At 47.0% G+C, this 27231-nt stretch overlaps 2 protein-coding genes across 5 annotated transcripts in view; both read left to right on the forward strand.

Annotated features, from left to right (window-relative positions):
* The first annotated feature begins 271 nt into the window (after nt 1–271).
* Nucleotides 272–3372, forward strand: RPL6 (ribosomal protein L6). The gene is made up of 6 exons (XM_063173009.1): nt 272–548; nt 640–738; nt 1105–1248; nt 2049–2097; nt 2611–2795; nt 3172–3372. Exons 1-6 carry the CDS (start codon nt 300–302, stop codon nt 3322–3324), a joined length of 879 nt encoding a protein of 292 aa, XP_063029079.1. The 5' UTR covers nt 272–299; the 3' UTR covers nt 3325–3372.
* Nucleotides 3373–16256: 12884 nt separating this feature from the next.
* Nucleotides 16257–27231, forward strand: part of HECTD4 (HECT domain E3 ubiquitin protein ligase 4) — a 68867-nt gene continuing 57892 nt past the window's right edge. For all 4 annotated transcript variants that reach the window (XM_063172955.1, XM_063172957.1, XM_063172956.1 and 1 more), the window contains exons 1-2: nt 16257–16442; nt 25812–26329. In XM_063172955.1, the coding sequence (XP_063029025.1) occupies nt 16272–16442; nt 25812–26329 (689 nt within the window). In that variant the 5' untranslated portion in view covers nt 16257–16271. The remainder of the gene's footprint in view (nt 16443–25811; nt 26330–27231) is intronic.

Here is a 27231-nt window from a genome sequence, read left to right on the forward strand (position 1 = left end):
GGGGGAGACCGCTGGGGCAGGGCCGGGCAGCTCAGCGGTGCCGGGACAGAGGCGGCTGCAGGCTCGGGATGTGTTTCCGTGTCTTCGCGCTTCCCACCGAGGAGCGCTTGGATGTGCGCTGGAGTTGTTGTAACCAGCGTGCAGGAGCAGCTTAAGCCGTGTAGAGGCGCACAGGGGCAGCTGCGCCCGGAGGAGGTGGCTGACAGCTACTAGAAAGGTGTGAAGGATGGTTTGGATTGTTTTATTTTTATTTTGTGTGCTTTGTAACAAGCTCTAAACCCTGCTGTCCGTGATCGCAGATGGCGGGCGAGAAGGCGCCGGAGAAGAAGCCAGGTGAGAAGAAGCCGGCCAAGAAGAAGGGAGGGGAGAAGAAGCCGGCGGAGCAGAAGCCAAGCCAGAAAGCAGCTGGGGACAAGAAGAAGAGGGTGAAGAAATACCATGCCAGCCGTAACCCCGTCCTGGCCCGCGGCATCGGGAGGTATTCCCGCTCTGCCATGTACGCCAGGAAAGCCCTGTACAAGCGCAAGTACACGGCCCCAGAGACAAAGGTAGGGTGGAGAGATCTGGGGGGATTAATGGGGTTTATCGTGGTGCCTTTGGTTTGAAATGTGCTGAGTTTTCCTCGTTCTTTGCTCGCAGATAGAGAAGAAGAAGAAGGAGATGCCCCGTGCCACGATCACTAAGCCAGTGGGTGGAGACAAGAATGGAGGCAGTCGGGTGGTTAAAATCCGGAAGATGGTACGGAAAAGCACCGGGATGCTCGTGGTTTGCTGCAGGGGGCTTTAGGCTGGGTGATGGAGTCTTATGCTTGGGGTAATATAGGGGCCTCAGCCTGTGCTGTGCTTTCTGTGAGTATGGACCCAGCATTTGTGGGAGGTGGTGGGAATTCAGGTGGGAATTCTCTGTCTTGTGTGTTTCTGTGCCATGGTGGAAGTACATGCACAAATACAGAGCTGGACACTAAATATTCCAAAATATCCAAGCCCATGTGCAGCAGAAATCCTTCAGAAAGCTGAACTTCAGGGAAACAGGGAGACGCTTTTTGAGGAGTTGCTGTGCTGTGAGACACCCAGTTGGTACAAGATGTTTGTCCTGTGCTCCCAGCCCAGGTACTACCCCACGGAGGACGTTCCCAGGAAGCTGCTGAGCCATGGCAAGAAGCCTTTCTGCGAGCACAAGCGGCGCCTGCGCTCGTCCATCACCCCCGGCACGGTGCTGATCCTGCTCACCGGCCGGCACCGCGGCAAGGTGGGCACTGCTCCTGCTCCCAGCTCTGGCAGCCTTTCAGGCACCCTCAGTCTCCCAGCTGGGCCACTGGGTGTAAATGTGTGACTTCTGTCTGGGTGTTCTCCTTGTCCAGCCTTTAGGGGTGAAATGTTTGTAAATTAAGGTTGTTCTGAGCAGAGCTGGAAGTAAAACAGGCTCAGCCAGTTGTTTGGACACAGTGCAAAGAGTTTTGCTGCAGAGCAAAGCCAGTGCCTGTTTCTGCTCCTGCAAAGACAAAACTTTGTCCTACAGAGTTTCATTCTTAATCTAATTATCAGGGTATAATGGATTGTTATATTGGGTTCTCCATCCTCAGGATGGACCATCCTAAATTCTTGTCACCATCTTGAATTCCTGTCTTGAATTCTCTGTCTTTGATGTTCATGGTTCCATAAAGAATGCTGTCAGAGAAGGAAACCTTGACCAGATGAAGCAAAACACAACAGGGGAATGGCTCTTGACTGTGTGAGATTACAGAGTCCTTGTGGTGTTTATCCAGTTCCTGCCTGTAACTCACACAAAGGATTTGGGTGCTCAGATGGCTGTTGCCATGGGATGGGGAAGAGTTAAACTGGAGTAATTTCCTTTGCTCAGCCTTGGGAGGAAAAGCTCATGGAGAGTCACACTTGGCTGGAGAGGTGGCAGCTCCTCAGGTGGCACAGCTGACCCACACCTGGAGCACTGTCAGTGCTTGTACCAGTAACAGAGGCACAATCCCAGTTTGGCTGTGGTGTGGGAGCACTGGGACCTGAGGATTGATGTCCTGTCTCGTTTCTTTACAGCGTGTTGTGTTCCTGAAGCAGCTTGATACTGGCCTTCTGCTTGTTACAGGTAAAAGATTGTATTTAAGCACAGTAATTTTGTTTTGGGAGAGTTCTTTGGGTCTTTTAAGTTCAAGTTTGTCTCTGGAGTCAGTAGTACAACAGATCTGCATGTGTTTGGTTTGGCACATCAATGTGGAATCACGTTTTGTGGTGGAGTCACCACTCCTGGAGGTGTCCAAGGAACAGCTGAATGTGGCACTCAATGCTCTGCTGGAGTTGGCAGTGTGGTGATCTGTCAAAATTGGACTTGATGATCTTTGAGATCTTTTCCAACCTTAACGATTCTGCCATTTGTGACTTTGCAGGGAGGTGGAGAGGAGATAATTAAGCTTGAGTATCTGACTGGAAGAGCTCAGAAAGGAGATTTTTGTATTTCTAGAGGGCTTTGACTGTTGAGATATTATCTGTAGGCAACTCTGAAGGAATTGGTTATCACATAGACTACAGAAATTCAGCTTCAAGGCAGTGATTTTCCCCAGGAAAAGCTGACTTTGTTCTCTCTTGTCTTCTCTGCCTTTAGGCCCCCTGGCTGTCAACCGTGTGCCTCTGCGCAGGGCCCACCAGAAATTTGTTATTGCCACATCCACAAAGGTGGATCTCACTGGGGTGAAAATTCCCAAGCATCTCACGGATTCCTACTTCAAGAAGAAGAGGCTGAGGAAGCCCAAGCACCAGGAAGGAGAGATCTTTGACACTGAGAAAGAGGTAAGGGACAGGGTGGTTCTTTCTTTCTCAATGCTCCAGGCCAGGCTGGAAAGGGGGAATTAGCAGGGAAAAAAATGGTGGATTTTAAGTGGTCATTAAAAAAGTGAGGTGATGCCATTAAAATGAGGTGACCTCCTTTTAAATTTGGGGATTTTTCTCAGAGGAGGAGTTAAAGGTCTTTTGACCAAGAAATGCTGTCACTGTGTTGGCTCCAAGGAGCGTGTCAGTGCTCCGCCACCTTCCCGTTATCGAGAACAAATGGGTGAAAGATTTTTTTAAAATCCCAAAACTCAGGGTTTGCCCTGAATTTCCTCCTCTCTCTAAAGAATCCTGCAGTTTCTCCCAGGATTTTAAGGTTGCTCTCTGTGCTTTACAGAAATATGAGCTGACGGAGCAGCGCAAGACAGACCAGAAGGCCGTGGATTCCCAGATCCTGGCGCGGATCAGGAAGGTGCCTCAGCTCCGGGGGTACCTGCGCTCCACGTTCTCTCTCTCAAATGGAGTTTATCCTCACAAATTGGTGTTCTGAGCCTCCTGCAAGCACCACATTAAACTCCCAAGGGAAAAAAAAAAGCAAGGATTTGTGGTGTGTTCATTGCAGTGTGCAACAGCAGGTGTTGTACGGCTCTGGCAGTGCTTGTTGATGCTGGGTGAAACTCTGAGGGGTTGTGGGTAGTGATCAAAATTTGGAGAAGTTTGGGGTGTAGGAGTTTTGGCTGTTGTAGTTTTGGGTAGTTGTTGAATTTCTTTAACTATTTAACATAAACAGGAATTCAGTTTTCTTAACTCTGAATAAGCTGGGAAAGGATCCTGAACAGATTTTGCTTTGGAATAGCAGCTAAGGCTGGACTCAGTGCAGGATAAAATGAAGACAGAATATTTTTGTGCTGAACTTCAGATACTGAATAACTTCTGAGAGGTATTTCAGGAGCTATGCTTTGATTTTGAAGTGGAAATGCTGGGAATGCTCCACAGTTTTGCAGAATAGAAGTGTCTGAAAGTGAGTGGAGAAGGTTAGTGCTGTGTTGAACTCAGCAGAAATCAATGCTCTACACAAAGCAGGGATGTACAGTTCACCAAGTCTGGCACTCTGGAGCTCTTCCTTAGCCAGATCCTGCAGGAATCCAGGTTTATGTAACTGCACCATCTGCCCAGTCATTCTGAGCTGAGGTAGCCAACGGGGTTAGACTTGATGAGAAATAGAGATTTCAACAAATTCACCCAGGCTCCATGAAAACAGGATGGGGAAGAGAGCAATGCAGCCCTCCCTGAGGTGGAAGCCACGCTCAGTGGGAATTGGGCTTGGAGTGCTCCAGAGGCAGTGGGAGAACTTGGACACCTGTGGAATACCTGGTTGGCACCAAGGGGCTGCAGTCTGGTGCTGGTGGTGTTGAAGTGTCTGAAGTGAAAGCTCTGGGCACTCCCACCATCCTCCTGTTGCTAATTACCAGCTGGGAGAGCTGGGGGGTGTCAGCCTGCAGAAGGGAAGGCTCCAGGGAGACCTTGAAGCCTTTTGCAATGTCCAAAGAGGCTCCAGGAGAGCTGGAAAGGCACCTGGGACAAGGCCTGGAGTGACAGGACATGGGGAATGGCTTCCCTCTGCCAGAGGCAGGGTTAGATGGGATATTGGGAAGGAATTGTTCCCTGTGAGGGTGGCGAGTCCCTGACACAGGGTGCCCAGAGCAGCTGTGGCTGCCCCTCAATCCCTGGAAGTCTCCAAGGCCAGGTTTGGAGCACCCTGGGATGGTGGAAGTGGCAGGGGTTGGGACAGGATGAGCTGTGAGGTCCCTTCCAAGCCCGACCAGCCTGGAATTCTCTGTGAGGTATCGGTGAGGTTCAGCAGAGGGAGGCAGTGAGCTGCCTGTGCCCTGTGCACAATTCCTGGCCTGGCTGGGAGGAGTCTCTTGCTCTGTGCTGTGTTCTGCCCTGTGTTCCTTATTTTCCCTGACACTGGAATTTTGTCTGTTATTGAGTACATCTCCTCTTGTGTGTGCTTTGCTGGTTAATGGGATTAGTCACAGGTTTTTAAGTTAAAGGGAGTTTCTCCTGCAATTCTGGGAATGGCCTGTTGATATAAATCAGCTATAAAATGATACAGAAGGGTTGTAGACATCTCCCTGCTACTCCTAAGATAGGTCTAAGAAAAACCTTAACCAAATATGCTTAGAAAGTTCACTTAAAATGGTGTGTGGGAACAACAAAATGGGGAAATCCCCATCCAGCAAGGAGACTCAGAAGAGTTTGTATGGGCACATGTTATTGTAAATTCAGTCACACCCTTGTGCTCTTGAGGGAAAACTGCAGGACATGTTAATGCTCCAGTCATTCCCTTCCCTGGGGGAGTGGGGAAGTTGCAGTAACAAAACAGCCCCAAAACCAGTTGGGTGTGGAGATGCAGTGGTGTTCTTGGAATTCCTGGTTGCTGTGACACATTCCTGCTTTGTGGATCAGGAGGAACCATTAACCTTGTTTGCTGGGAGGGGAGGCTGTGTCTGCCAGTGCTGTCAGGAAGTGATTTGGAAATGGGAGCTGGTTATCAACAGCTGCTGGTCTGGAGCAGGGCTGCCATTGCCCTGTTCCTGTCACCTGTGTGATGAGGTGGTGACAGAAACACACCCTGCAAGGTGGGGAGGGAGGGAGGGATCTCTGCTCCTGTCAGTGGCTGGGCTGAGTCACTGGCCCAGCTGGATGCCAGTGTCACACCAGGGGATGTGGGAGCAGAGAAATTGGAACACCAAATCCTGCCTTGCTCCGAGGGCTTTGCTGCAGGAATTGGAGATGGCAAACCCCTCATACTGCAAAAGGAGAGGCAGCCAGTGATCAGCAGTGATGTGTCTGTCTCCAACCTCCCAAATATTTTCCCTGATTTCTGTGCAATCTGCCTTCTATGAAAAGCTGCAGGGTGAGAGATGGAAAACAGGACAAACGAGGCCTGTGCAGGTGACCAGCACAGAGGGATTTTTTTAATCCAGATAATGCTGGCCCCTACCTGAGCACAACTTGCAGCACATAAAGAGCCTTTGTGTGTGTTCTGGCTGGCCCCAGCATTTCCCATTCCATGTGAGCAGTTCTGCAGCTGGGCTCGCTGAGTCACTGCTTTTTCCTGGGCAGCCCCCACAGAAGGAGCCAGAGACATCCAAAGCCTCCATCACCCAATGAAAAGTGCTGGAGATGTGCAGCTCCAAAAATAGTGACAGCCTCAACCACAGCAGCACTTCATTAGCATCAAATGTGCTCTTTGCTTCAGCTGTCTAATAAAGTGAGATGTAATTATAATAAAGCATCCTTTGGAGAGGAAAGAGAGAGGGATGTTGGCTTTCCCAGGGAATTGATAATAAGATGTGATGCCTTGTTATCTCCAGGCACCTATTTTTACCTGTCAGCTGTGCAGTGACCTGGTGGCTGCAGCTCCAGCCCAGTGAGGCTCTGTCCAGCTGCCACAGAGGGCTCAGGGAGCAGCCACTGCCTTTGCCTCTGGAATGAGAGTCCTGCTGGGACAGGATCCTCAGGAGAAACTGAGGCTGATCTGCAAGACAAAGACAAAATCCTTTCCAGTGCCAGGTTTGTAGAGAACACTTACCTGTGGCATTTCAGCTGTGACACTCTTGGGTTTAACCTCAATCAAGAGAGGATGCTCTGGCTGGAGGGTGAAGGTGCTTTATGGGACTCCCACACCTTTTGGGCCAAGTGGTGAGGATAATCTGCCAAATTCCCAGATGTCCAGGGACTGGCTGCTCAGTTCACCTGTGCTGTAGGATGTGCCTTGTCATGAAGGAGAGGCTGAACCTTTTTCTCCCAGCCTGTTTCCACCTGATCCCTGCCCTCCCTCTCCTCAGAGTTCAGAACTGTTGCCAAGAAATTCACTGTGGATGTCCCCACAAACTCAAATAATCAAATAAATTCCAATCCTATGGATACACCATAAAGAGCTCCTGATTTGGGAAGAGGAACTGAGGTTCCCAGCCACTATTCACCTGTTAATTCCATTTCTCCAGTTCTCCTGCATTGCAGTCTGCACTGAGCACTTGACAACTCATTGCTTAAGCAATTACAGCAATTAAATCCTTGTTTTTCTAAGGATCTTATTCATAATAGTCCTTGTTATGTTTTGTTCTGGAAGGCACTGGCTGAGCAAAGCCAGGCAGTGCCTGAGTCACTGCAGAGGGTGGGTCTGGGGTGGTGGCATGTGGAATTTGACATGGGTGCAGCCAGGACATTTATCTTTATTTAGTTGCTTTTTAATTTGGGGTGTTTAGATCAGAGCAGTCTTAACCCTCTCCCAGCTATCAGTCAAAACCCCCATTTTTGGCAGCTGGCTGGATTTTTCTGCCCCCTTTATCTATTTTTCCCCCCATTATTTCAGTGTTTATCTCAGGGGAAATGACTTTGCATGATGGATTGCACACAGAGCCAGCAGCTTCTCTGACCTAAGCATGGTTCACACTCCATCAGACATAAACACTTATTAGTTGTAATAGTGATGAGGAGAGAGGAAGCACAGTAGTCAAAATAGGACTTAAGATGAAAGAAATTCAATGGTTTTTCCTCAGCAATATTGATTTTCTGTGTGATCCTGAGCAAGTCACTTATTTTCAGAGAGGTCTGTGCTCACATACTGCAGAAAGCAGAAATACTTTCTCAGTCTGGTCTCAAGAAGTGTTTTCAACTTGAGAAAATGGAAAATTTATGTCCATTTTCTGAAGTACATAAAAGAATAAGCAGTGTCTGCTTGGCTGACACTGAGAGGGAACCTGATCCATTAATCTGATCTTGTTCTATGAGATCATATCAACATTTCAGACTAAAAAGTACAAAAGTTGTGCTGTCTTGAAGACTGGCACAGGTAGCACAAAGAATAAATGTTCTCATAGTCCTATTTATCAGTTTTAATGTCATTTTTTTGCAGAATTGAGGCTGTTTTATTTGTCCAGGGCAGCAGAGCTCAAAGATTCAGAAACTCTGGATCCATTGGGTGTTTCTGCAGTTGCCCAATGAGCAGTTCCTGGTGCTTTGCCTGCAGATTGGTTTTAAGGATGATCATAACCAGATTCTCATATTTTACATCTGCTGAGCACTTTGGCCTTGTGACACCCAGCACAGGGCAAAAGAAGAACACCAAGAAACCACACAAAGGTAAAATGATTTCTTCAATCCATTGGAACAAATGTGTAGGATGCAGAGAGCCACCCCAAGGAATGCCCTTAAATCTGATGGAGAAAATAAAGTTTAAACAAGAAGCAATTTAATTTTCATCTCTTTTGTCAGTCCTAGTGGATGTAGAGGTTTTCCACTGGCCTGACAGATGCTTTAGGTTTTAAAATTAAGGCTTTCAAGTATCACCATGTGCTGCACATGGGATCCTATTGTTCAAAATGGCCATTTGGACAAGAGGAAATAAAACCCAAGATAAAATGTACAAAATCAGCCCTTGGTTCACAAGGGAGGAAAGGCATTTTTCAGAATAAGGCCCTAAAAAAGGTGATGCACCCTCAAAATGATGGCACCATTCAAATTTCTGCTGAGAGCGTCCTGCTGAGCTGAAAGGAAAATCTCTTTTGTGGAATTTCATAGAAATTGGTGGGGAACCAGAGTTCTTCCTTCAAGAAAACACAAACCTGAACAAATGTCCCTGTGGAATGAGGGCACTGAAAGCACAGCAACTCCTGCTCGAAGGAGAGGCACATGGCAGAGCTCCTGTACAGTGAACATCACCCACATCAGCTTCCCTGGGGGCTGACAAGGTGCAAAAAGGCCACTGGAAACCTGGAGCTTTGTGTTTGTGGAAAGAAAAAAGCCAAACATGTCCAGAGCAGGGGGAGAAAAAGGAAAATTGCCTTTTGAGGCTGCTGATGTAAGAGAAATTTTGAGAGGGTTGGGTTTTGTTTTTTGTTCAAATCCTGGCTTTGGTCAAAGCACTGAGCATAAAAATGTGTGGTTTGTTTAATCCAGCACTCCAGGAAAGACTTGCCTGCTTTGTAATTAAACAGAACTTCATCAAGGCAATGTCTCACATCATTCTGCAACTGCCTTCTAACACAGACAACCCATTAATCCCCAAACTGCCTGACAGCTTGAATAAAAAACAGAATTAAAATAATCCAAACAACAGCACAAATTGTGTGGTTTGGGCTCCCTTGAAATAACTGCTGATTTCACAAGTGCCTGAGAAGGGTGTCCCAGTGTGAGCCAGGCAGTGCAGCTGCTCCTGGGGATTTATAATTCTCATTAGAATTTCTATCACTCTTCCCATCCTGTCACCCTGAGCTTCAACTTTTCATGTCATTCAATTGCCACCACCCCAAGCCTGGGCAGACTGGGTAATCAAGCCTAGAAAATGGCTTTTGGATGTGTTTGTCAGGCCCAGCCAGGAGGCACATGAGAACAGAATGGAGCCCAGCACACAAAATGTGCTCCCTGTGCTGCAGGGAGGGCTGGGCTGGTGTCACCTGCCTGGGAAATGACAATCTCATCAAAGGGTGATCTGGTGGCTTTGGGTGACTGACAGCACTGCTCTGCTTCTCCTGTTGGTTAATTGATTGATTGTGGGGTTATTTTAGTGGAAGTTTAGTTCTTCCTGGCTCTCTGTAGGTTCTTTGTAATGTTCTTTTTAAAGAAACACTGTGGTGTTGTTAAGCATAAAGTGAAGGTTTATAAAACAATTCCTATTCCCTGTCAGGACCAGGATTTTATAAGCACTGCAGCGCCATAAACTCACCTCTACCACAAAGAAAGAAACTCTCCTGAAGCTGAAAAGATTCTCAACCACTCTGGCCTCACCCAGGGGCCAGTCCAGCCTAAATGTGGAATGATTAATTATTTGGCCTTTCCTGGTTTGTGCCATCTGGCTGGAAGGAAAATAGGAAAAAAATAGGTGAGTGATAGAGAACACAAGAGGACTGCACCTCTCACATAAATCAGCAGCATCCCAGACCACAGCACACATCTCCAGCCTCTTCTGTTTGTTTCCCTCATATTTATATCCTGTCAACATGCTCACTCCCTGGGACTTTATTGTGTAATTGTTATTACTCTTCTTTTAAAAGCAGATTCTTTATTGTATAATTGTTATTACTCTTCTTTTAAAAGCAGATTCTTGGCTGGAGAAAGAGGAAAGAGACACTGTAAAGAACAAGAGAAATGCTGCAAGCAAGGAAGGAAGGGGAGGAAGGCTCCATGGGAAGAGCACCTTTGGAGATGGGGGCACTTAGAGCTGCAAGACAGCACCACACAGAGAGCAAAATTGTTCTTCCCAGAGGAAAACCATTGCACTTATCCCACTTTGCACAGCTTGCCTTCAGCTCTCAATTAGTGGCTTTCAGTTTGAGCTTTGTTTTGAATGCCTGTCACCACTGAAGAGAAAATCAGCACAGACTAACATTTACTCAGGCCAGGGATTCACTGCCCTGCCTTCCTTTGCCAGGAAAAGGGGTTGGTAGTGCTGCAATGCCAGTGCAAAGCTGCTAATTGGGAATTCACACTCTTGGATCTGATTTAGGAATTGCAGTAAAAGACAAAAGATGATGAAAGTTCAAGCATCACCCCTTTTAAAATCCTCATTTAAAATCCTGGTTTCCCTCTTTGCTGTGGTGTCCTGTTGGTTGAGACTCTCCACTATCCCAGGTTGCTCCAAGCCCTCTCCAACCTGGAAAAGGAAATTGTCCCTAACTGTATTTTTGTCCCAAATGATTGTTCCAAAATGTTCTTTTCCCCCTGGAATGTTACATTGCAAATGTCAACATTTCAGCTTTTTATTCTGATTGGGATTGAACATTGTTAATAAATATCGTGTGTCCAAATCTCAGCTTTGGCCAATGTGTGCATGGAGCTGGCTGGGTGGGGAGAGAGAACTTTTCCAGGGATATCAGTTCTGGGATTTGGCCATTACAGCTCTTGTTCAGGGTGAAGGAACAGGAATTTCCCCTGTGTTGGAACCAATCCCTGTTTGGGGGAATCCCTCAAACACAGGGATTGCAGGATCAGTATTTCAACCAACTCACTTGGGAAATCAGGGAAAATTCTGGACAAATACAAATGTAGACACTCAAATATTTCTTGATGGGCTAAGAGAAAACTAAGAGAAAACCAGCTTATGGCACTTTCTCTTCCCAAGGTTTTAAATAAAACTTTAAGTAAAATATGAGGTAAATATGAAGCAGAGATGCCACCTTGTCACGTTTATGTGTTTACAATATTGAGCAGAATATTGTACCAGATTCTTCTTTTTCCATTTATTTATCCCTCATGTTACTGCACCAGTTTTTAGAAAGGTTGAATTTTAAACCAGCACAGAATAGCTGTATTTAAACCTACCTATTTTTGGATAGTAATAATGAGTCTTCTGAGACACTCAAGATTCAAAAATTCAGGACAACCACTCAGGGATCTGCTCAGCTCCCAGCCACTCTTTCTCACTGATGGGCAGCATTTAGGTACCTCCAGAAAAGGCTGCTTGAGTAAGAAAATTAAACCTGAAATTTGGGAGAGCACTGTTCAATGCCAGCACCTCAAGGGAGCAGGAAATCCCAAAGAAAAGATCAGACTTCCAACCTTCCAAGTTTGAAAGGACAGGGATGATTTAGTGCAGGGATGGCGGGGAGGAGCTCTGCTCACAGCCCTCATGGATGAGGACAACAGGAGAGGGAAAACAAACTGTTCTCTGTGTCTGCAACAGCTGGAAAAGGAAATGGAAAGGGTTAAATTGCAATAGTAATGGATTGGGAAACTCCCTAAAGGTAAAGAGAATTCAGCAGTGGAAGAGGCTGAACAGAGCAGCTGTGGCTGCCCCATCCCTGAAGTGTCCAGGGCCAGGTTGGGGACAGGGTTTGGAGCCACCTGGGATGGTGGGAGGTGTCCCTGCCCCTGGGGATGGGCTTTGAGGTCCCTTCCAACCCAAACTATTCCAGGATTCCCAGATTCTGTGATTCCATAATTTCCATTTGTTTCCTGTCCAATTTAAGTAAGGCCATCTTTGCAAGGTAGTGATTCATACTCTGTTTCCTATAACCCTTATTCATTTTAACAAAAATATCCATTTGTTCTTCCTCCCTCAAGCCCACCTTGCAATCTTCAGCAATTATTGCTCTTCTAAATGAGGAAAAATGTGAATCTTGCCATTTGCAATTAAAATACATTTCTGAGGTTTGGAATTATTTGATTTCACTGTCTAGTTTCTTCCTTCTCCTCTGTCAAACACTGATATTTTTTTTTTTCCCAATTCAGTCCTTTCTATGTTTTACTTGGAGAAACTGTATTTTTAAATCCCAGATAATGTGCCAAGAAATGCCAGTATTCCTTGGGTAGTGGCCTTATTAATGATGGCATTTGGGCTCCCTAAATAACAAGTACCAGGCAGAGGAGCCAGGATTCAGGGGCTGCAAATCACATAAAAATAGCAGCTTGTTTTTCTTTTTCACACATTTCTTAGTGCCACAATGGTCACTGAAAGTGTCATTTCTAAATGAACAGAAAGATACACAGCAAAGCCTTGGGATGAAAAGAGTTTTCCCCACTTATAATAGCTGTAAATGTAAAATTTAACTGAAGGCTGAGACAATGCTGCTTTAAATCCCATTACATAACAGGCAAATTCCAAGCAGGAATAGGGAATTTCCATTTGCAGCTCACAGGAGGGAATTTTTGCCCACAGCCCATGAGCATCCTCTGCTAAATCTCAGTATCTGTGATGTCCAGAGAAGCACAAGGACACAGGAGACCTGCACAGGAAGGAGCTGATCCCAAAATCCTGCCACCAGAGGCTGAGGCAACCACAGCACATCAAAGAACACTCAACATCTGCTCCAAAATAATGGGAAAAAAAGCAAAATAATGGAAGCAAAACAGTGGTTTTCTGTAGGAGCCTATTTACAAGTTGAGTTTTGTTCCTTCAGCTTCATGATCTGTGTCACAAAGTTATTCTGGTCTATTTTTTAAGTCATCCCATAAAGTATTCCAAGAGTTCTTTGTAGTTCTGCTGTGCCCCTCTGACTGCACATTGAAGCTGACATTTGCTGGTGACAGGCAGAACACAAATATGATTTTTTTTTCATTTCATTACACAACATCTTCTGCAGCACATTCCAGGCAAACTGGAATGGGGTTTGCTGCATCCAGTGCAGCCCCAGTGCTGAAAATCCCATGTAGGAATTCTCATTCCATGAAAGTTTATAGATTGTACACTCTCAATTCCTGAATGGCAGCCACTTCAAATCATTCAGGAAATTTCATTCAGCAGTAATTATGTTATTTACCTGCAGTGAGGCAGGACAGGGTACATTTCTCAGGTTTATTCCATTGTTTTCATTCAATAACTGCTTTTTAACTTGGAATTGTCAAGTCAATAGAATTCAGAAGAACTCCAAACAAGCAAATCAATAACTATAAAATGGTGAATATCCCTTCTGTTCAGCTGGGGAAGCTGAACACAAAGTGCAGGTCAGAGCCAAGGGGGGCAGCTCAGGTTACCTCCCACAGATCCCACATGGATCAGGATCCTTCCTGGGAGAAACTGTCACCATTCCCCAGACAAAGGACAAAGCCCAGCCCCTGCCAGGGAATAACGTGGCCACACAGCTCCTTCAGTGCCTCACCTGCTGTGGAAGCTTCCAGAGCCTCTCCTGGCTCTGAGTCAGCTCCTCATTGCTGCCAAAGGCCTTGGCTTGCATCCCAAGGCAGGACTGAATCCACAGCCACACCAAACACGGATTCTCCATGGGATAAAGCAGCCCAGGAGGCCTTGGGAAGAGCTGCAGCATTTTCACCTGGGTTACCCAGCCTGTGAAACACAGAACAGGTACACCCAAACCTCTGGGAAACACTGCAAACCCCTTCTGCTGATGTCCCTCTCCTTGCTTGTGAAGGGAACATCCCATTGACTCCCAGCTCTGCTGTTTGTGTTCATTTTGTGGAAGGTACTCACCAGCACCATGATGGCACCACAAGATTTAAAGATGGAATGATTTTTTTGCTGGAATGTTACTCCCACTAAAACGCACACACACTTTGTTTCTCTCCCTCTGTTCCTTTCACGTGTGGATGAATGAAAACAATGTCAAACTCCCACTCCGGGAACAAAACAACAACAAAGCCACCAGTGGCTGTCTCCCCGTGAAATGCTGTGACTAATCCAACCCCAGGAGTTTTCCCCTTGCTCCGAAGAACCTTTGGGAGCCTGGCTTATCTCCCTTGCCAGAACTCAGCTGCCACCTCCCACCTGCCATAAAACCTTCCAATCTCAGCATTCCCTCTCTTCTGGCTCCTCCCAGGGCTCCCGCGGGAGGATCAGGGTCTGTCTGCAGCCGTTGTTTCTTCTCTGTCACGTCTTGACCAAAAATAACAGATGCCCATGAAGCTTCTCCCTCATAAAAACTCTCGATAGCAGCTCTGCACACTCTCCCTGATCAAAAATTACTGCTGCACAGAGGCAAATAATACCTATTTCTAGAATAAACCAAGCCTGGAGACTCTTTTACTCCCCAGCACATGAAGAGCAGGGATGTCCTAGCAAACAGTGCACAGAGCTATCACACAGATCTCTAACTTACTGCTTGTTTGAACTTACCTGAACCCTGTGTCAACTGAACTGGCCTCAAAAACAAGCTACACAATGGTGTGAGTGCTCACACTGCTGAATCAGGGCTACAAAAGGGCTTTGCATAGGTCCTATGTTGAGTGGTCATCCATTACATGGGAAAAATATGCTTTTCCCCAACCAGATTTAATAGGATATAAAGCACTGGTGGTAGATCTCATTTTACTCCTGCTCTGAATAAGCTTTTCCTGCAATAGCACAGCACATTTGTTATAATGCACTAATATGTTAAATAATTTAATCTGATCAAACAGGTAAATAAATGCATAGAGCCCTATCTCTGCTCAGTTGTGCACAGTCACTGTTCCATGAAAAGCAGACACTTGCAATGGGAATCCCCACAGCAATTATCCACTAAAACTATTTAACATTTATCACCACGTCTCTCTCATTAACATGATTTGTCTCACAGCACGTCCTTTGCTGAACATCCAGGTACAGCTGCCTCTGACACTTTGTGCCTCTGAACAGGCTCAGGGCGAGGGAACTGAGGGTGAAATTAGGCTGAGAAAGAAGAATCAATTTTCCTCTGGATCCCTTTTTTCCACACACACTGAGGTGTTGCAACCCTTCTGCTTTACACCCTCTGGAATCCATAAATCCAGAGGTACAGATTTGAAGGGACGTACCTGCTTGCTCATGAGTTCTTTGGGAAAAGCTCCTTGAGAGGTGACAGGATTCCTGTGGGATAGTGACAGAGCGGGGCAAGGGGAGAGGAGAAAGGGAAATAATTCTGTGAGGGGACAGACAAAATAGGGGTCAGCAGGGGTATGGGAGAGGAAAAACAACCATGAGGGAGAACCAAGGGGGACCAGCCCTGGAGGGAAATGGGGAGTTTCAGAGGGGCCCAGTAAGTGAATCCAAGAGGTTGAGAGGGAAACTGAGGAGAACAGCACTGAGGGAGCAGCTCTCGGTGGAGGGAGCTGAAGGGAGAAGGGCTGAGGGAGCGGCCATTGCATGAGGGTGAGAGCCCGGGCAGTGCCAGGGAGTGAGGTGAGGCCCTGAGGGGAGCAACCCCTGAGGGATGAGCGAGGGGCTGAGGGGAGCAACCCCTGAGGGATGAGCGAGGGGCTGAGGGGAGCAACCCCTGAAGGATGAGCGAGGGGCTGAGGGGAGCAACCCCTGAGGGATGAGCGAGGGGCTGAGGGGAGCGCACCCGGCGCGGATGAGGCGCTGAGGGCAGAACACCAGCGCGGGTGATCCGCTTCCCGGGTGAGGCGCTGAGGGGAGAACACCCGGTGCGGTTTATGCGCTCCGATCCGCTCTCCCTGGCGCGGCTGAGGTGCCATATGAGCGGGGTGAAGCTCTGAGGGGAGCGCTCCCGGTGCGGGTGCGCCGCTGCGCCCGGTGCCGCTGACCCGCTCTTCCCGGTGCTGTTGCTACCCTCCTCGCGGTGCGGACGATCCGCCGTGCCCGGTGCGGGCGGAGCACCGAGCGGAGCACACGCTCCGGAGCGGGCGAGGCGCTGCCGGCATCGCCGCCGGTGCGGGCGGAGCGGCGGGAGCGGCCGGGGGGCGGAGCTCCGGCGCTGGGGGCGGGTCCCGGCGCTCGGGGCGGGGCCCCGCGGGCTGGGAGGGGGCCGGCTGTATTGTTCCTCGCGCGGTGCATGCCGGACGCGCCTCAGCCCCCAACATGGCGTCGCGCTGTCAGCGGTGTGTGTGAGGCGGGCGCGGGACGCGGGGCTGCGGGCGGGCACGGCGGTTCCCGGAGCTCCCCGGAGCGCCGCCGCCGCGGTGGCAACGCGCCGCTCCTCGCTGCTGCCCGCCGCGCCCCGGCTGTCCGGCGCTCAGGCCGCTGGGGACGCGCCTGCCCCCGCCCTGCCCCCGCCATGGGCGGGTAGCGGGACCCGCCTCGCCTCAGCCCTGCGGAGCCCCCCCGCCCTCCGCGCCATGGGGTCCCCGGCGGCCGCTTCGGCGGCCGCGGCCACCGACTCGGCGCAGTGGCTGTCGGTGAAGGAGGAGACCATCTTCCTGCACGACGGGCTGATCCGGGTCACCGACCTGGCCGAGCTGCCCAGCGAGATCATTGGGGTGGCCGAGCCCGGCGACACCGAGCTGGAGGTGAGGCGGCCCCCCGAGCTGAGGGGAGGGACGGGGCAGGGCCGGGGCTGAGGGGAGGATGCCCTCGGCAGAGGGGCACGGTGGCAGCGGAGGCCTGAGGCGAGGAGGACGGGGGATGGGAGACGGGGGAGCAGGGAGGATGACTCGGGGAGGGAGGATGGGGGGCCGGCATGGAGGATGCTGCGTGCGGATGCCGGGTGAGGGATCTGGAGTCCGGAGCCAGCCGGTGTCGAGGCGTTCTGCTTGTCTTGAGTCAATCTGATTTATTTCGGATAATAATGAAAGTGGAGCTGGGCAGGAGGATGGTGAGGTGCTGATGTAAATGGAGGGTGAAGTATTGGTGCGTCCTCCTTGTTTTGAATCTTGGAAATCAGAGCCGAGCTCACGGATTTCAGCGTGGCCTTTGGCCCGTTTATTTTTATTGAAGGTTTTGCGTTTTCTTGCTGTTACTTTTAGACGGTTTGTAATTGATCAGCCTTACAACGACACGCTCAGGGGTGCCCGGGTGTTTTATTCAGCTGTTGACAGTGATTGTTATTAAGGACCCAGGAGGGCAGCCCCGATTTTCATCCCTAGCTTTTTACCTTCCCAGAACTGCCCCTGGTGTTTGCTGGCTGCAGGCAGGCGGTGCAGCTGTTTTATCTTAGGAGGAGCCGCTGAAGGACTGAATGTCACGGATTATAGGTTGCATCTATTTGGTAGACTGCATTTTTTTTTTTTTTTCCCCCCTGTGTGCCTCCCTTCTCCTGTTTCACCCCACCCTCCTCCCCGGCCGTGTGGCTCGCAATGACACAGGGGCTTTGTCACCGGAGCTGAGCGGTGGCAGCGCACAGGGGACGCTCCAGCCGGAGCTTTATTCCGGCCTCTGTTTAGTCCCAGGCATTTTAGGCCGAAAAACCATTTTTAGGGAGGCTTTAGGGCTGCTGTCTGGGCTGTCTGAGCAGTGCTGACAACATTATTGTTCACTGGGCTTTGGGGAAACTTCCCCCAGCCTTATCTAAGGAAAGATATTTTCTGCAGAATGTGCGTTTTCTGTCTCCTGTGTGTTGGGACACTGGGGAATGGCATGGAGAAATCAGCTGCTCCCCTGAAATGGATGTTGGCAAATATCACATGAACGGGAAAAGGGAGATTTTTTAAGGTGGCTGACTTATCTCTGTGTGTATAAACATGGAATGATTCTCCCTTGTGATCAGAACTGCTCTGGCATTCAGTGCAGCTTGGATGCAAGAAAATATTTTGATTCCATGGCATGGTTCTAGAAGAAGAATTGAGTTTAAAAACCGTGCTAGAAAAATAAAGTGCTCCCACAGCATTTTTCAGGTTATATCACAAGAAAGGAGGATATCCTTTAAAAAACAAACAAGACCTTATTTTAAGATCTTGCCAGCCAGGCCAGAAGTGTGTTCCAGCCTGAAACTTGACACACAGCTTCACTTGACAAACACTTCAGCTCTGGAGAATTTTTTTGTTAGTGTTAGGAATGTTCTGAAACTCCAGTTGTTTGGGAGAGATAGGAATGGAATTGGTGCTACTGTGCCTTGTGCTTTGGCATTTATTATAACAAGTGTTGCAGCAATCCAGTGCCACTGATTCACCTCATTTTTTCTGCTCCAGAGATTCTTTTCCTGTTTGTGTTTGCAGTGCAAAACTTGGAAATAAATAATTAAATATGACTTTTTGCTGTGGTGCTTATTTTTGATAAGAACTGATTGACTTATATTCATCTTTATTCTTAAGTCACAGCTTATAAAAACCTTTTATTTCCATCCACTGATGGAATTGATGATCACAAGTGATCAGTTTCATTTTCAGATATCTGCAAATTGGTTTAGACTTTGGTATTGAGGGGGAAAGATTTTCACAAAATGAAATTTCACGTGGTGCAGATGTAAACAATTTTGCTCATAACTTTTCCCTGCCTTTTTGAAATGCTGTTTTCATTGAAATAAGGGATCCTTTGGTGATGTGGAATGGCTTTGAGGAGCCATTTTGTGGGAATAGGTGCACACATCTGATTGAAGCGTGGCCATGCAATCGACTGCTACACAAGAGCTCATTTACACTCTTTCTACTCCTACTTGCAGTGTAATAAATATCTTTGAAAATGGTCCAAACAGAAATCTCTTGGGATGTGCTATTGGCCAAGGGTAGGAGATGCTGCAGCTGCTGCTTTGATTAGGAAACTTCTTTAATTCACTTCTTGTGCTTCATCAGTGGTGGTCAGAAGCCTGGCTGAATTAGGAGCTGAAGTGCTTAATTAAAAATGTATAATGTTTAATACTTTAATGGATTTTTTTTTTTTTGGGTGGAGAATTATCATTCTGGTCTGTTTTGCCTAAATATCCATTTAAAGAGTGTATTGGTGACTAATGTCAGTGTGTTTGGATGTGTTTCCTTTGTCCTTCTGTTCAAAGGTTCTATCTATTTATAAAAAGAAAAGCAGAGGAAAAAATGTTACAGTGCTGGTGTTATGCCAGGAAAGGCTTATGGAAACTTATGATTTTGTTATTTTGACTCCCATACAGCTTTGATTTTATCTTTTTGTGTATTTGTATACACTTGTATTTATACATATATACTTTAATGGTGTGTTACACGAGCCTTATTCCTAGAACAAGTTGAAAGAGAAGATTATATTGAGTTTTAAAGGGTGTGGAGGTTTTTGCTTTTTTATTTTTTTTCTGTGATGGTGTGCGCCAACTTCTTAGATTGTTTCAGCATATTTACAAAATATTTGGGCTTTTAAAAATTTGATAGAATTTTGTAATGTTACACATGAACCAGCTGCTCCTGGTGCAGGCTTCCCACTAAAACCCTCTAGTCAGGAGAGACCTGGGTTAGTCAGTGATTACAGAAGCCTTTGGACCTTTATTTTTAAACCTTTCACACAGAGAAATCTCTGAAAGAGCAAAGTCTTGTCCTTCCTGGAGACAGCCCTGAGACAGAGCTGGAGGTGTTACCATGACATTGTGCTTGGTCAGTGCCCACCCAGGGGGGACATTGGCACAGGAAGGGTTTAATGTTCCCTTTAAGTTTCTTCATGTGGCCCAAAGGGACCTGCAGCACTTCCAGAATCTTCCAGCCAAGCACCTTCCCTGGAGCAACACCAGGAGCGTGGTCAGGAGGAGGAGAGGTCCCTCAAAGCAGGGAGATTGGATCTGCCAGCTCACCACAGAACCCCAGGATGGTTTGGGGTGCAGGGACCCTAAAGATCATCCAGAATCCCCCCCTCCATGGGCAGGGAGCCTTGCTCTGGATCCCCATGGAGCCTCCCAGGGAGCCTTGCTCTGGATTCCCACGGGGCTGGGAGTGCAGCCCCTCCCTCAGCAGCTGTTGGGATCGTGTCTGTCTGTCTGTCTGTCTGTCCCCATCTGGTGCTTGGACTCTTGCTGAGCTCAGTTCTGCAGGACAGAGGTGCCACTGGGCAGGTGTGGCTCTGCGCTGAAAAAAAATTACCTTTAATCGAGTGGAAGGTTAAAAAAATAATAAAAATGAAACAAGTAAGGAAAAAGTGGTGGCCATTCCTCTTCCCCCCAGCATGGCCTGGGCTGGCTCTCCACAGAGAGGGTGAAGAGTGGAGTCCAGTGCTCTTTTCCCAGCATGTGCCTCTCCTGTGACTGACTTGTGTTTGCCATGAAATGCTTTAGACTGGAAGGTTTCTGCTAAACTTGGAAGTTTTCACCCATTTTCCTCCCAGCCCAGAGAAAACATTTTGTCACTTTTGCCTGATTGCTGAGGGAGGGAGCAGTTGCCTGCAGTTATCTGGGTCAGTGCTTCCCAAACCTTTCTGCTTGTGACCTCTGTGCCACCTCCAGGCGTCACCTCTGTCATGCTGCAGGTCCCCAATGCCACCATCAACAATTGACTCCTTCCTGAGTGGGTGACCCTTCCTGGGGTGGTGACCTCTGACTGGAAAGTGCTGATCCAGCGTGTGGCGGGCCTGGAGCAGCCTCATCCTCTGCCAGGACCTGGAATTTATTAAACTTCTCTCATATGGACCCCTGGGCCTCTGACTTTGGGGTGTGGAAGTTGTGTTTTAGGTAACCTTGGAGAGAAACATGAGGAAACTTCTCAAGGATGATTTTGCAAATCTGTTTCCCAAATATAGATCTTGTTACCAATTGCAGCTTATTAATTCAGTGATCTGCACTCTCAGATGTTTGAATTACAAAGATTTTCTTTACCTTTTGCAGTTGTTTTCACCTACTACTTGAGTAAGAGCCAAAGAAATATTTTAATGAACAAAGAAACAACACTTTATAGCATTTTATTTATTTACAGCTTGTTTGTTTTCTGTAATTCATCTCAGATATTTCATAAATTTGTATGGTTACAAAAATGATTTGGGATAAAATTGTAAAAGATAGCAATGTCTTACTGCTTATTTGTGAGCAATGAGATTTCCAGTGCTTTCACAAAAGAAAATAGTTTCTGCTTTTAGCTGAGTAGTTAAAAACCTTCACTGCTCCACACAGAGGCTTTGAACAAGAGGATAAGGTTAAAATTTCTTGGAGCAGAAAAAATTGGAACAGCCTTGAGACTTGTAGTTTTTAACTGCAGCACTAAAGCTGATAAAGCATCAGGGAGAAAATGTTCACACATATTTGTGTATTTAGCATGTGGTGTAGCAAGGAAAAACCTTAGAGAGGGGCTAGGAAATGTTTTAGAGGAATTTAAGGTGGGTTTTGCTTTAGAGAGGGGCTGGGAAATGTTTTAGAGGAATTTAAGGTGGGTTTTGCTTTAGAGAGGGGCTGGGAAATGTTTTAGAGGAATTTAAGGTGGGTTTTGCTTTAGAGAGGGGATAGGAAATGTTTTAGAGAAATTTAAGGTGGGTTTTGCTTTAGAGAGGGGCTGGGAAATGTTTTAGAGAAATTTAAGGTGGGTTTTGCTTTAGAGAGGGGCTAGGAAATGTTTTAGAGAGGGGCTGGGAAATGTTTTAGAGGAATTTAAGGTGGGTTTTGCTTTAGAGGGGGGCTAGGAAATGTTTTAGAGAGGGGCTGGGAAATGTTTTAGAGGAATTTAAGGTGGGTTTTACACCAAGGCAGCTCCGTGCTGATGTCCCAGCCCATGCCAGGAGCAGGAGGGCTCAGCACAGTGGGACACAAGGACACAGGGTTGTTTATGGAGCAGGCTCAGCTGGGATGTGTGTTTCAATCTTCAGGGTTCCTTTAAAACTGTCACTTGGGCTCTTCCTCTTACAGAATAATCCATACTTTTTGTAATTCACTCGTTTTTACATTGTTTTATTGGTGTTTCCAGAGACAAAAGAGCCCAGTAAACAAGTGGTGCTGCCTCTGTTAGTTCTGTACAAGAGGAATGACCTTGTACCTGTTATGGGGTGGGCAAAGTAATAGAATTAAATCTTTTCATGCTGCTTTTAAAGATATTTTCCAATTTTGAGATTTGTACCTCCTGTGAGATGGGAATAATCCATATTTAATACTCAGGGGGGTATAGGGGTGTAATTGATCCTGATAAATGTTCCATCATCCTCATCTTCACATGTGAACTTCAGCCCGTTGAACTCTGGAGAGAAAGAATTAAATGTTGTTGGGGAGATTTAGAGGCTTCCCTTTCCAATATGCAAGTTCAGGATAAAAACCTCTCTTTGTGCACAACTCCCTGCTCCTCAGTTCCTGGTAGCAGAATTAAAATACAAAATACAAACCCCCCCACAGGCACCAGGGAGAGGACAAGGGGCAGGAATTGTAGCCAGAGGAGAAAGCTGCCTTGTAGTGACAGCTCACATTTAAATTTACTTTATGGGGTCATAAAAGCTCAGGCTAAAACTCTCCATGTATATTAGTGTGTGTTAATTGGCTTGGTCTGGGATTTACTGTCAGCAGAGAAACATGTTGCCCTGAAAATAGAGAATATCAGCCACTCCTTCCTGGAGCAGATTTGGCAAAAATTCTGTTTGATGGGAAGAATTACCTGGGTGAGGTGATGTAAAAAGATAAATATTGGGTACAGTGGGAGGATGGCACCTCCCCATAGTTCATCTAAAATCAGTTTCCTTTTGTGCTCCTCAGTGTTGAAGAAGCCAATTAGAGTGATTGAACTTTGGCTCTACCATTTTCTAATTAAAATATTGACTAAAATTGATTTAAAGATCAAACAAGGAAATGGTGTGTAAGGATAAGATACTGTAAAATTAAAATAGTGACAATTAAACTATTTAATGATGTTTTTAGTGATTTGCAGGTAGCTTCTTACAGGATAACTTGTGCTATGGCAAAGTGATGTTTGTTCCATCCTCTTCATCCTCTCTGACTCTGCTCAAGCCTTGTCAGTCAGGAGTGGTTGGAGTTGGGGGTGATGGATCAGGGGCTGCTTCAGTGGGTTTGGTGCCCCTGACACCTCCCCAGGTGCTGCACAAGGAAATCTCGAGGCACCCCAAATCCCAAATCAGAGCTGGGGCTCCGGTGTAAATCCTGAGGCAGCAGGAAAGGGAATTTTACCTTTTATAACACTGCTAGTTGTGTTGTTTATATCAGAATTTGTGAAAGAACATGATGAGGGTTTCTTGTATTTTATTTTAACTTGTTTTGACTTCAGATATTTGGAAGATGACAAGCTTTGCCTGGAGATATCCTGGCAAGGGCTGGGATTCCTGTGTGGAGTCTTTAATGGATCCAGAGGGAAGCACTGATGGGTCTGGCAGGGCCCAAGTGAGGCTCTGGCACTGCTGGGGTGGGAAGGGCTGGGTTTGGCTCCCAGAGCAGTTCCCTGGGCTGAGTCTGAACCCTGGGAGGTTTGTTCCAGCCTCACTGGGGACATTTGGTTTTCCAGCTCCTTTCTGGAGGTAGCTCTGAGTGCTGACCTCTAGTAAAAAGGCTTTTGAGGAAAACAGCCTTTAGTTTAATTTGCTGAAGTGTCCTGTGCTGCAATGACCTCACACCTTTCTTCAACATCCTCTTGTTTTCTGGAAGTGCAGATTCCTGCTCAGACCCTCAGATGATGCTGAATAATTAAAGGTTTTTCTCCATTGGTTCCATAAACCTTGTATGGAAATCAGATGATGAAAACTGCATTATCAAAAGTCTGGAAGTCCCACTTTGGAATGATCCTGTGAATCTGTTGAAGCTGATGTACTTCCTGTATCATTTACCCAAATTAGTGCTCATTTCCCTTATCAAAGACTGAGGCAAAATCCCAGACAGACCATGCACGCTTTTAAAGCAAATTGGGAACTGTGGGATCAGGGAGAAACGAAAACTTCAGCAGGAAAAGTCTTTTCATCAGCAAAACTGATGACACTGACTCGTCCTGATTGCCACAAGACAGGCTCAGAGCTGTAGGGCCATATCAAAGGCAAAAAAATTCATTTTCCTGTTAAACTGTGGGATTTGAGGCGCAAGACATGCAACACCAAGTACATCCCAGCTTGTCCTTTGTGGTATCTCTGTTACTAACAAACAGACCTCTTTTCTTCAGTATTTAACTCTGAAAATGCAAAAATTAATTCTCTTTTTCCTCCATTTCTGCAGCTTGCTGTCACTTAGTGGAAAATCCACCCAGTTTAGCTCAAGAAAATCAAAAGCCAACTGTTGCAGAAAGTGATTCCATCTAGAACAGCAAACAAACTTATTTTTGAGGCAACAGAACACACAACAGGAGGTGGTTATTTTAAATGTGTAATATGTGGTTTAGGAATTAATATTCATAATCTCTTGGAGAAGTTAATTAAAGGAGGCTTATTAGGTATAAGGAGCTCAATACAACATCCATTCAAGTGTAATTATGATGGGAATTCCTTTCAGGTGAACTTTTCCTGGCTCCAGTGGTCAAAGTCCTGCAAAGCTGTTTCTTTGCCTTTAGTAAGGGCTGTGCAGCACTGGCAGATGTGATTTGTCCTGCAGCATTTTAACAAGCTGTTCAGGAGGCTGCAATTAGCCAGGAACATTTATTTCATGATCTCTGTGACTGCTGCCTGCAATTAAAAACCCCACAAAACAAACAGCCCTGGATGCCGTTCCCTGTGACAGCTTTGTCTCTCACATTCCCCTTCCCACGTTTATATTTATTTATTAAATGAGAGAAGGACAGTTTTACAGCATAAAGATGGGCCAGAAATTGTGTTTGAGGGGGGATGAAATGAGGCACTTTGGAGCATGGCCAGAAGCCCTTTGGATACCAAATCCCTTTGGACACTGGATCCAGAGTATCACAAAATGCTTGGCTCATGGCTTTCCTTGAGCTTGCCACAGCTTCAGTGACTTTGCTGATCTCCACTGTTGTTTGCTGGAAGGAGAAAAGTTGTCTGTAAATTACTTTAAATTCTGAATTTTCCAGTCCTAGGATGGGTATTAAACCATAAATATATTTTTGTGTCATGCTTTATTTGTTTTCTGTTGTTCCAGCTTGGTTTCCAGTTTTATTTAGAAGTGCCAAAAAAGCCTCTTTCTTCTGTCTGAAATGATGAGGAGGAGACTTTTAGGGTTTTTAACTACAGCAGCAACTTGAAGTATTTTGAGAAAGGTGTAGCTAAGTGCAAGATGATAAAATTTAAGACAGAAAAAAGCAGGGGAGGGAGAGAGTGTAACAGAACTCTGGGTGGATTGGAATAGACTGGTTGGTTCATTGGTTTGTTTGTTTATTTGAAGAGTTCCAAAACTGGAACAAGCATGTTCTTGTTACACAATATTTGTGACCTCTCAGTTTTCATAGAAGGGCTCTAAACCCCTGGGACCCTCTAACCTTGGAGTTCTTTTCAAGTTTTTAGCAAAATTGCCTCGATTACAGAAAGCTCCAGAGGAGAGTGGAATGTTTGTTTTCCAAGCTGCTCTTTTGTGTGCGTGTTTTTCTTTACAATCTGTGTTGTTGTTTATTGAAAGCTTAAAAATCCTCAGACCTGGGTTTGGTGAGGATGCTGAGTCAGCAGTAGGAGGCTCACAGAATCCCACAGCAGTGGGGTGGGAAGGGATCTTGGGAAGGGATCTCTGGAGATTCCCCAGTCCAAACCCCTGCCAAGGCAGGGTCACCTGGAGCAGGTGACGCAGGGAAACGTCCTGAGAGAGAGATTCCGCACTCTCTGGCCAGCTGTCCAAGTCCTTGCCATCCTCCATGGATAGAGGTTCATGGGATTCCATGTTCTTTAGTTTTTTAGTTTATTCCTTGTGCTTTAGTTTATTCCATGTGTTTTAGTTTATTCCTTGTGTTTTAGTTTATTCCTTGTGTTTTAGTTTATGGCCATCACTCCTCATCCCAAGATGGACACAGCACCGCTCACCCAAAAATTAAAAACAATATCCCTACATCTGCCACAGAGAACAGCTCATCTAAAACTCACACCACAGCCATATGAAATTTTATTTTTTTTCCCCCTTTAAACCCTCTATAAACACCCAACTTTCCCCTTTGCAGATCCTGACCTTCGAGACCAAGAACCCGACGGAGCTGGCGGAGCGCCTGCGCTCGGTGTGCGGCAACCAGAGCAACGCGTACGCGCGGCTGCTGGAGTACCGGCTGAACGCGCTGCGCGGGCTCTGGAACGCCCAGCGCCAGCTGGCCCTGGAGGAGCAGCACGACCGCGACGGCTCCGGCGACGAGGAGGCGCTGGCCCTGCTCAAGCGCCAGGGGCTGTTACAGCAGCCCGAGCAGGCTCCCTTCACCTCCCGCATGGGGCTGCTGCTGGTGTTCCCGCTGATCCAGTCGCAGAGCAGGACGGACCCTTCCCTGTGTAACATCACCGCTGAGGTGCTGCTGAACTGCCTGCGGGACTGCCAGCCCCTGAGCCTGACCAAGGAACCGGCCGACTGCCTCAACGGCATCGAGGCCCTGCTCTGCTCCTGGCTCGAGGACGCGGCGCCCTCCGGCCAGCACATCCCCTACAAGCAGAAGGAAAATGCTGCTGCTGCCCTGGTTGCCTTAGCTTGTGCAAGGTAAGGGAGCTGGAGTGACAGAGAATTGTGGGATCGTGTAAGATCTGCGCCTCTTGGGCTGTTTGAGCCCACTCTGGCTGGCTATGGTGTTGCTTTTTGATGCAAGGCAAGGTGACTTGGTTCTGAGGAAACGGCACGGCGACTGAAATTTTTTAGGGTCACTCGGGCTAAGAACACATGCTAGTACTAACGTGGTGGACGGTTCAAAGGCCTTTATTGTTTCGTCTCGTCGGGTTCTATATTTGGGAAGGTTTTTTTCTACGTTAGGGGGTCTTACTTTACTGTAATTGGTTAATAAGGAGTTGAAAGTTACTAATGTTAGGGGAGACTACATTCTTGGGTGATTCTTTATCACTAGGCATTAGGGGGAGAGGAATCTTGCTGCTTTCTGTGACATCGCGAGATTTTCCGAGCGCCTGACCCTATCTACTACACTATGGACCCTTGTCACACGTCCTGGCTAGATGGTGACAGTCCCCCTCTTTTGGAGCTCTTTTTGCAGCTACCAGTGGAGGCACAAGGCAGAACAAAAAGGCCACAGCAGCAGTGCAGGCCTGGGGTGACACTGGGTTACTTTATTTGATGTTACACTCCCCAGTCACCAAAAACTATTGTGACTCCACAAGAATTAATTTCAAAACTAATTATCAAAGGTCGCTGCCACCTGCGGACCCTCGCAGGATGTGACCCGAGGTGCATGTATCTACCTTTTGATTTGGAAAAATTGGAATTCCTATGACAGACAAATGAAAATTTGCAAATTTCTCCCGATAGCTGTCCTGGCCAGCTTTCAATCCATTATCCTGAACACAAGTTATTTAGAGATTCCTTACGTTTGGCCCCAACATCTTTCAAAAGTCACACTCCCATCAGAAACGCCATCACAGTGTTCACCAATGGCT

This window comes from Melospiza melodia, chromosome 20 (genome assembly GCF_035770615.1).
Source record: "Melospiza melodia melodia isolate bMelMel2 chromosome 20, bMelMel2.pri, whole genome shotgun sequence".
Taxonomy (NCBI): Eukaryota; Metazoa; Chordata; class Aves; order Passeriformes; family Passerellidae; genus Melospiza; species Melospiza melodia.

Bases quoted from the DNA above. Each gene is read 5' to 3' on its own strand.
- RPL6 (XM_063173009.1), top strand. From the start codon at position 300: ATGGCGGGCGAGAAGGCGCCGGAGAAGAAGCCAGGTGAGAAGAAGCCG. The intron at 739-1,104 runs GTACGGAAAAGC...CTGTGCTCCCAG, and splicing joins TGGTTAAAATCCGGAAGATG to CCCAGGTACTACCCCACGGA. The intron at 2,796-3,171 runs GTAAGGGACAGG...TGTGCTTTACAG, and splicing joins TCTTTGACACTGAGAAAGAG to AAATATGAGCTGACGGAGCA.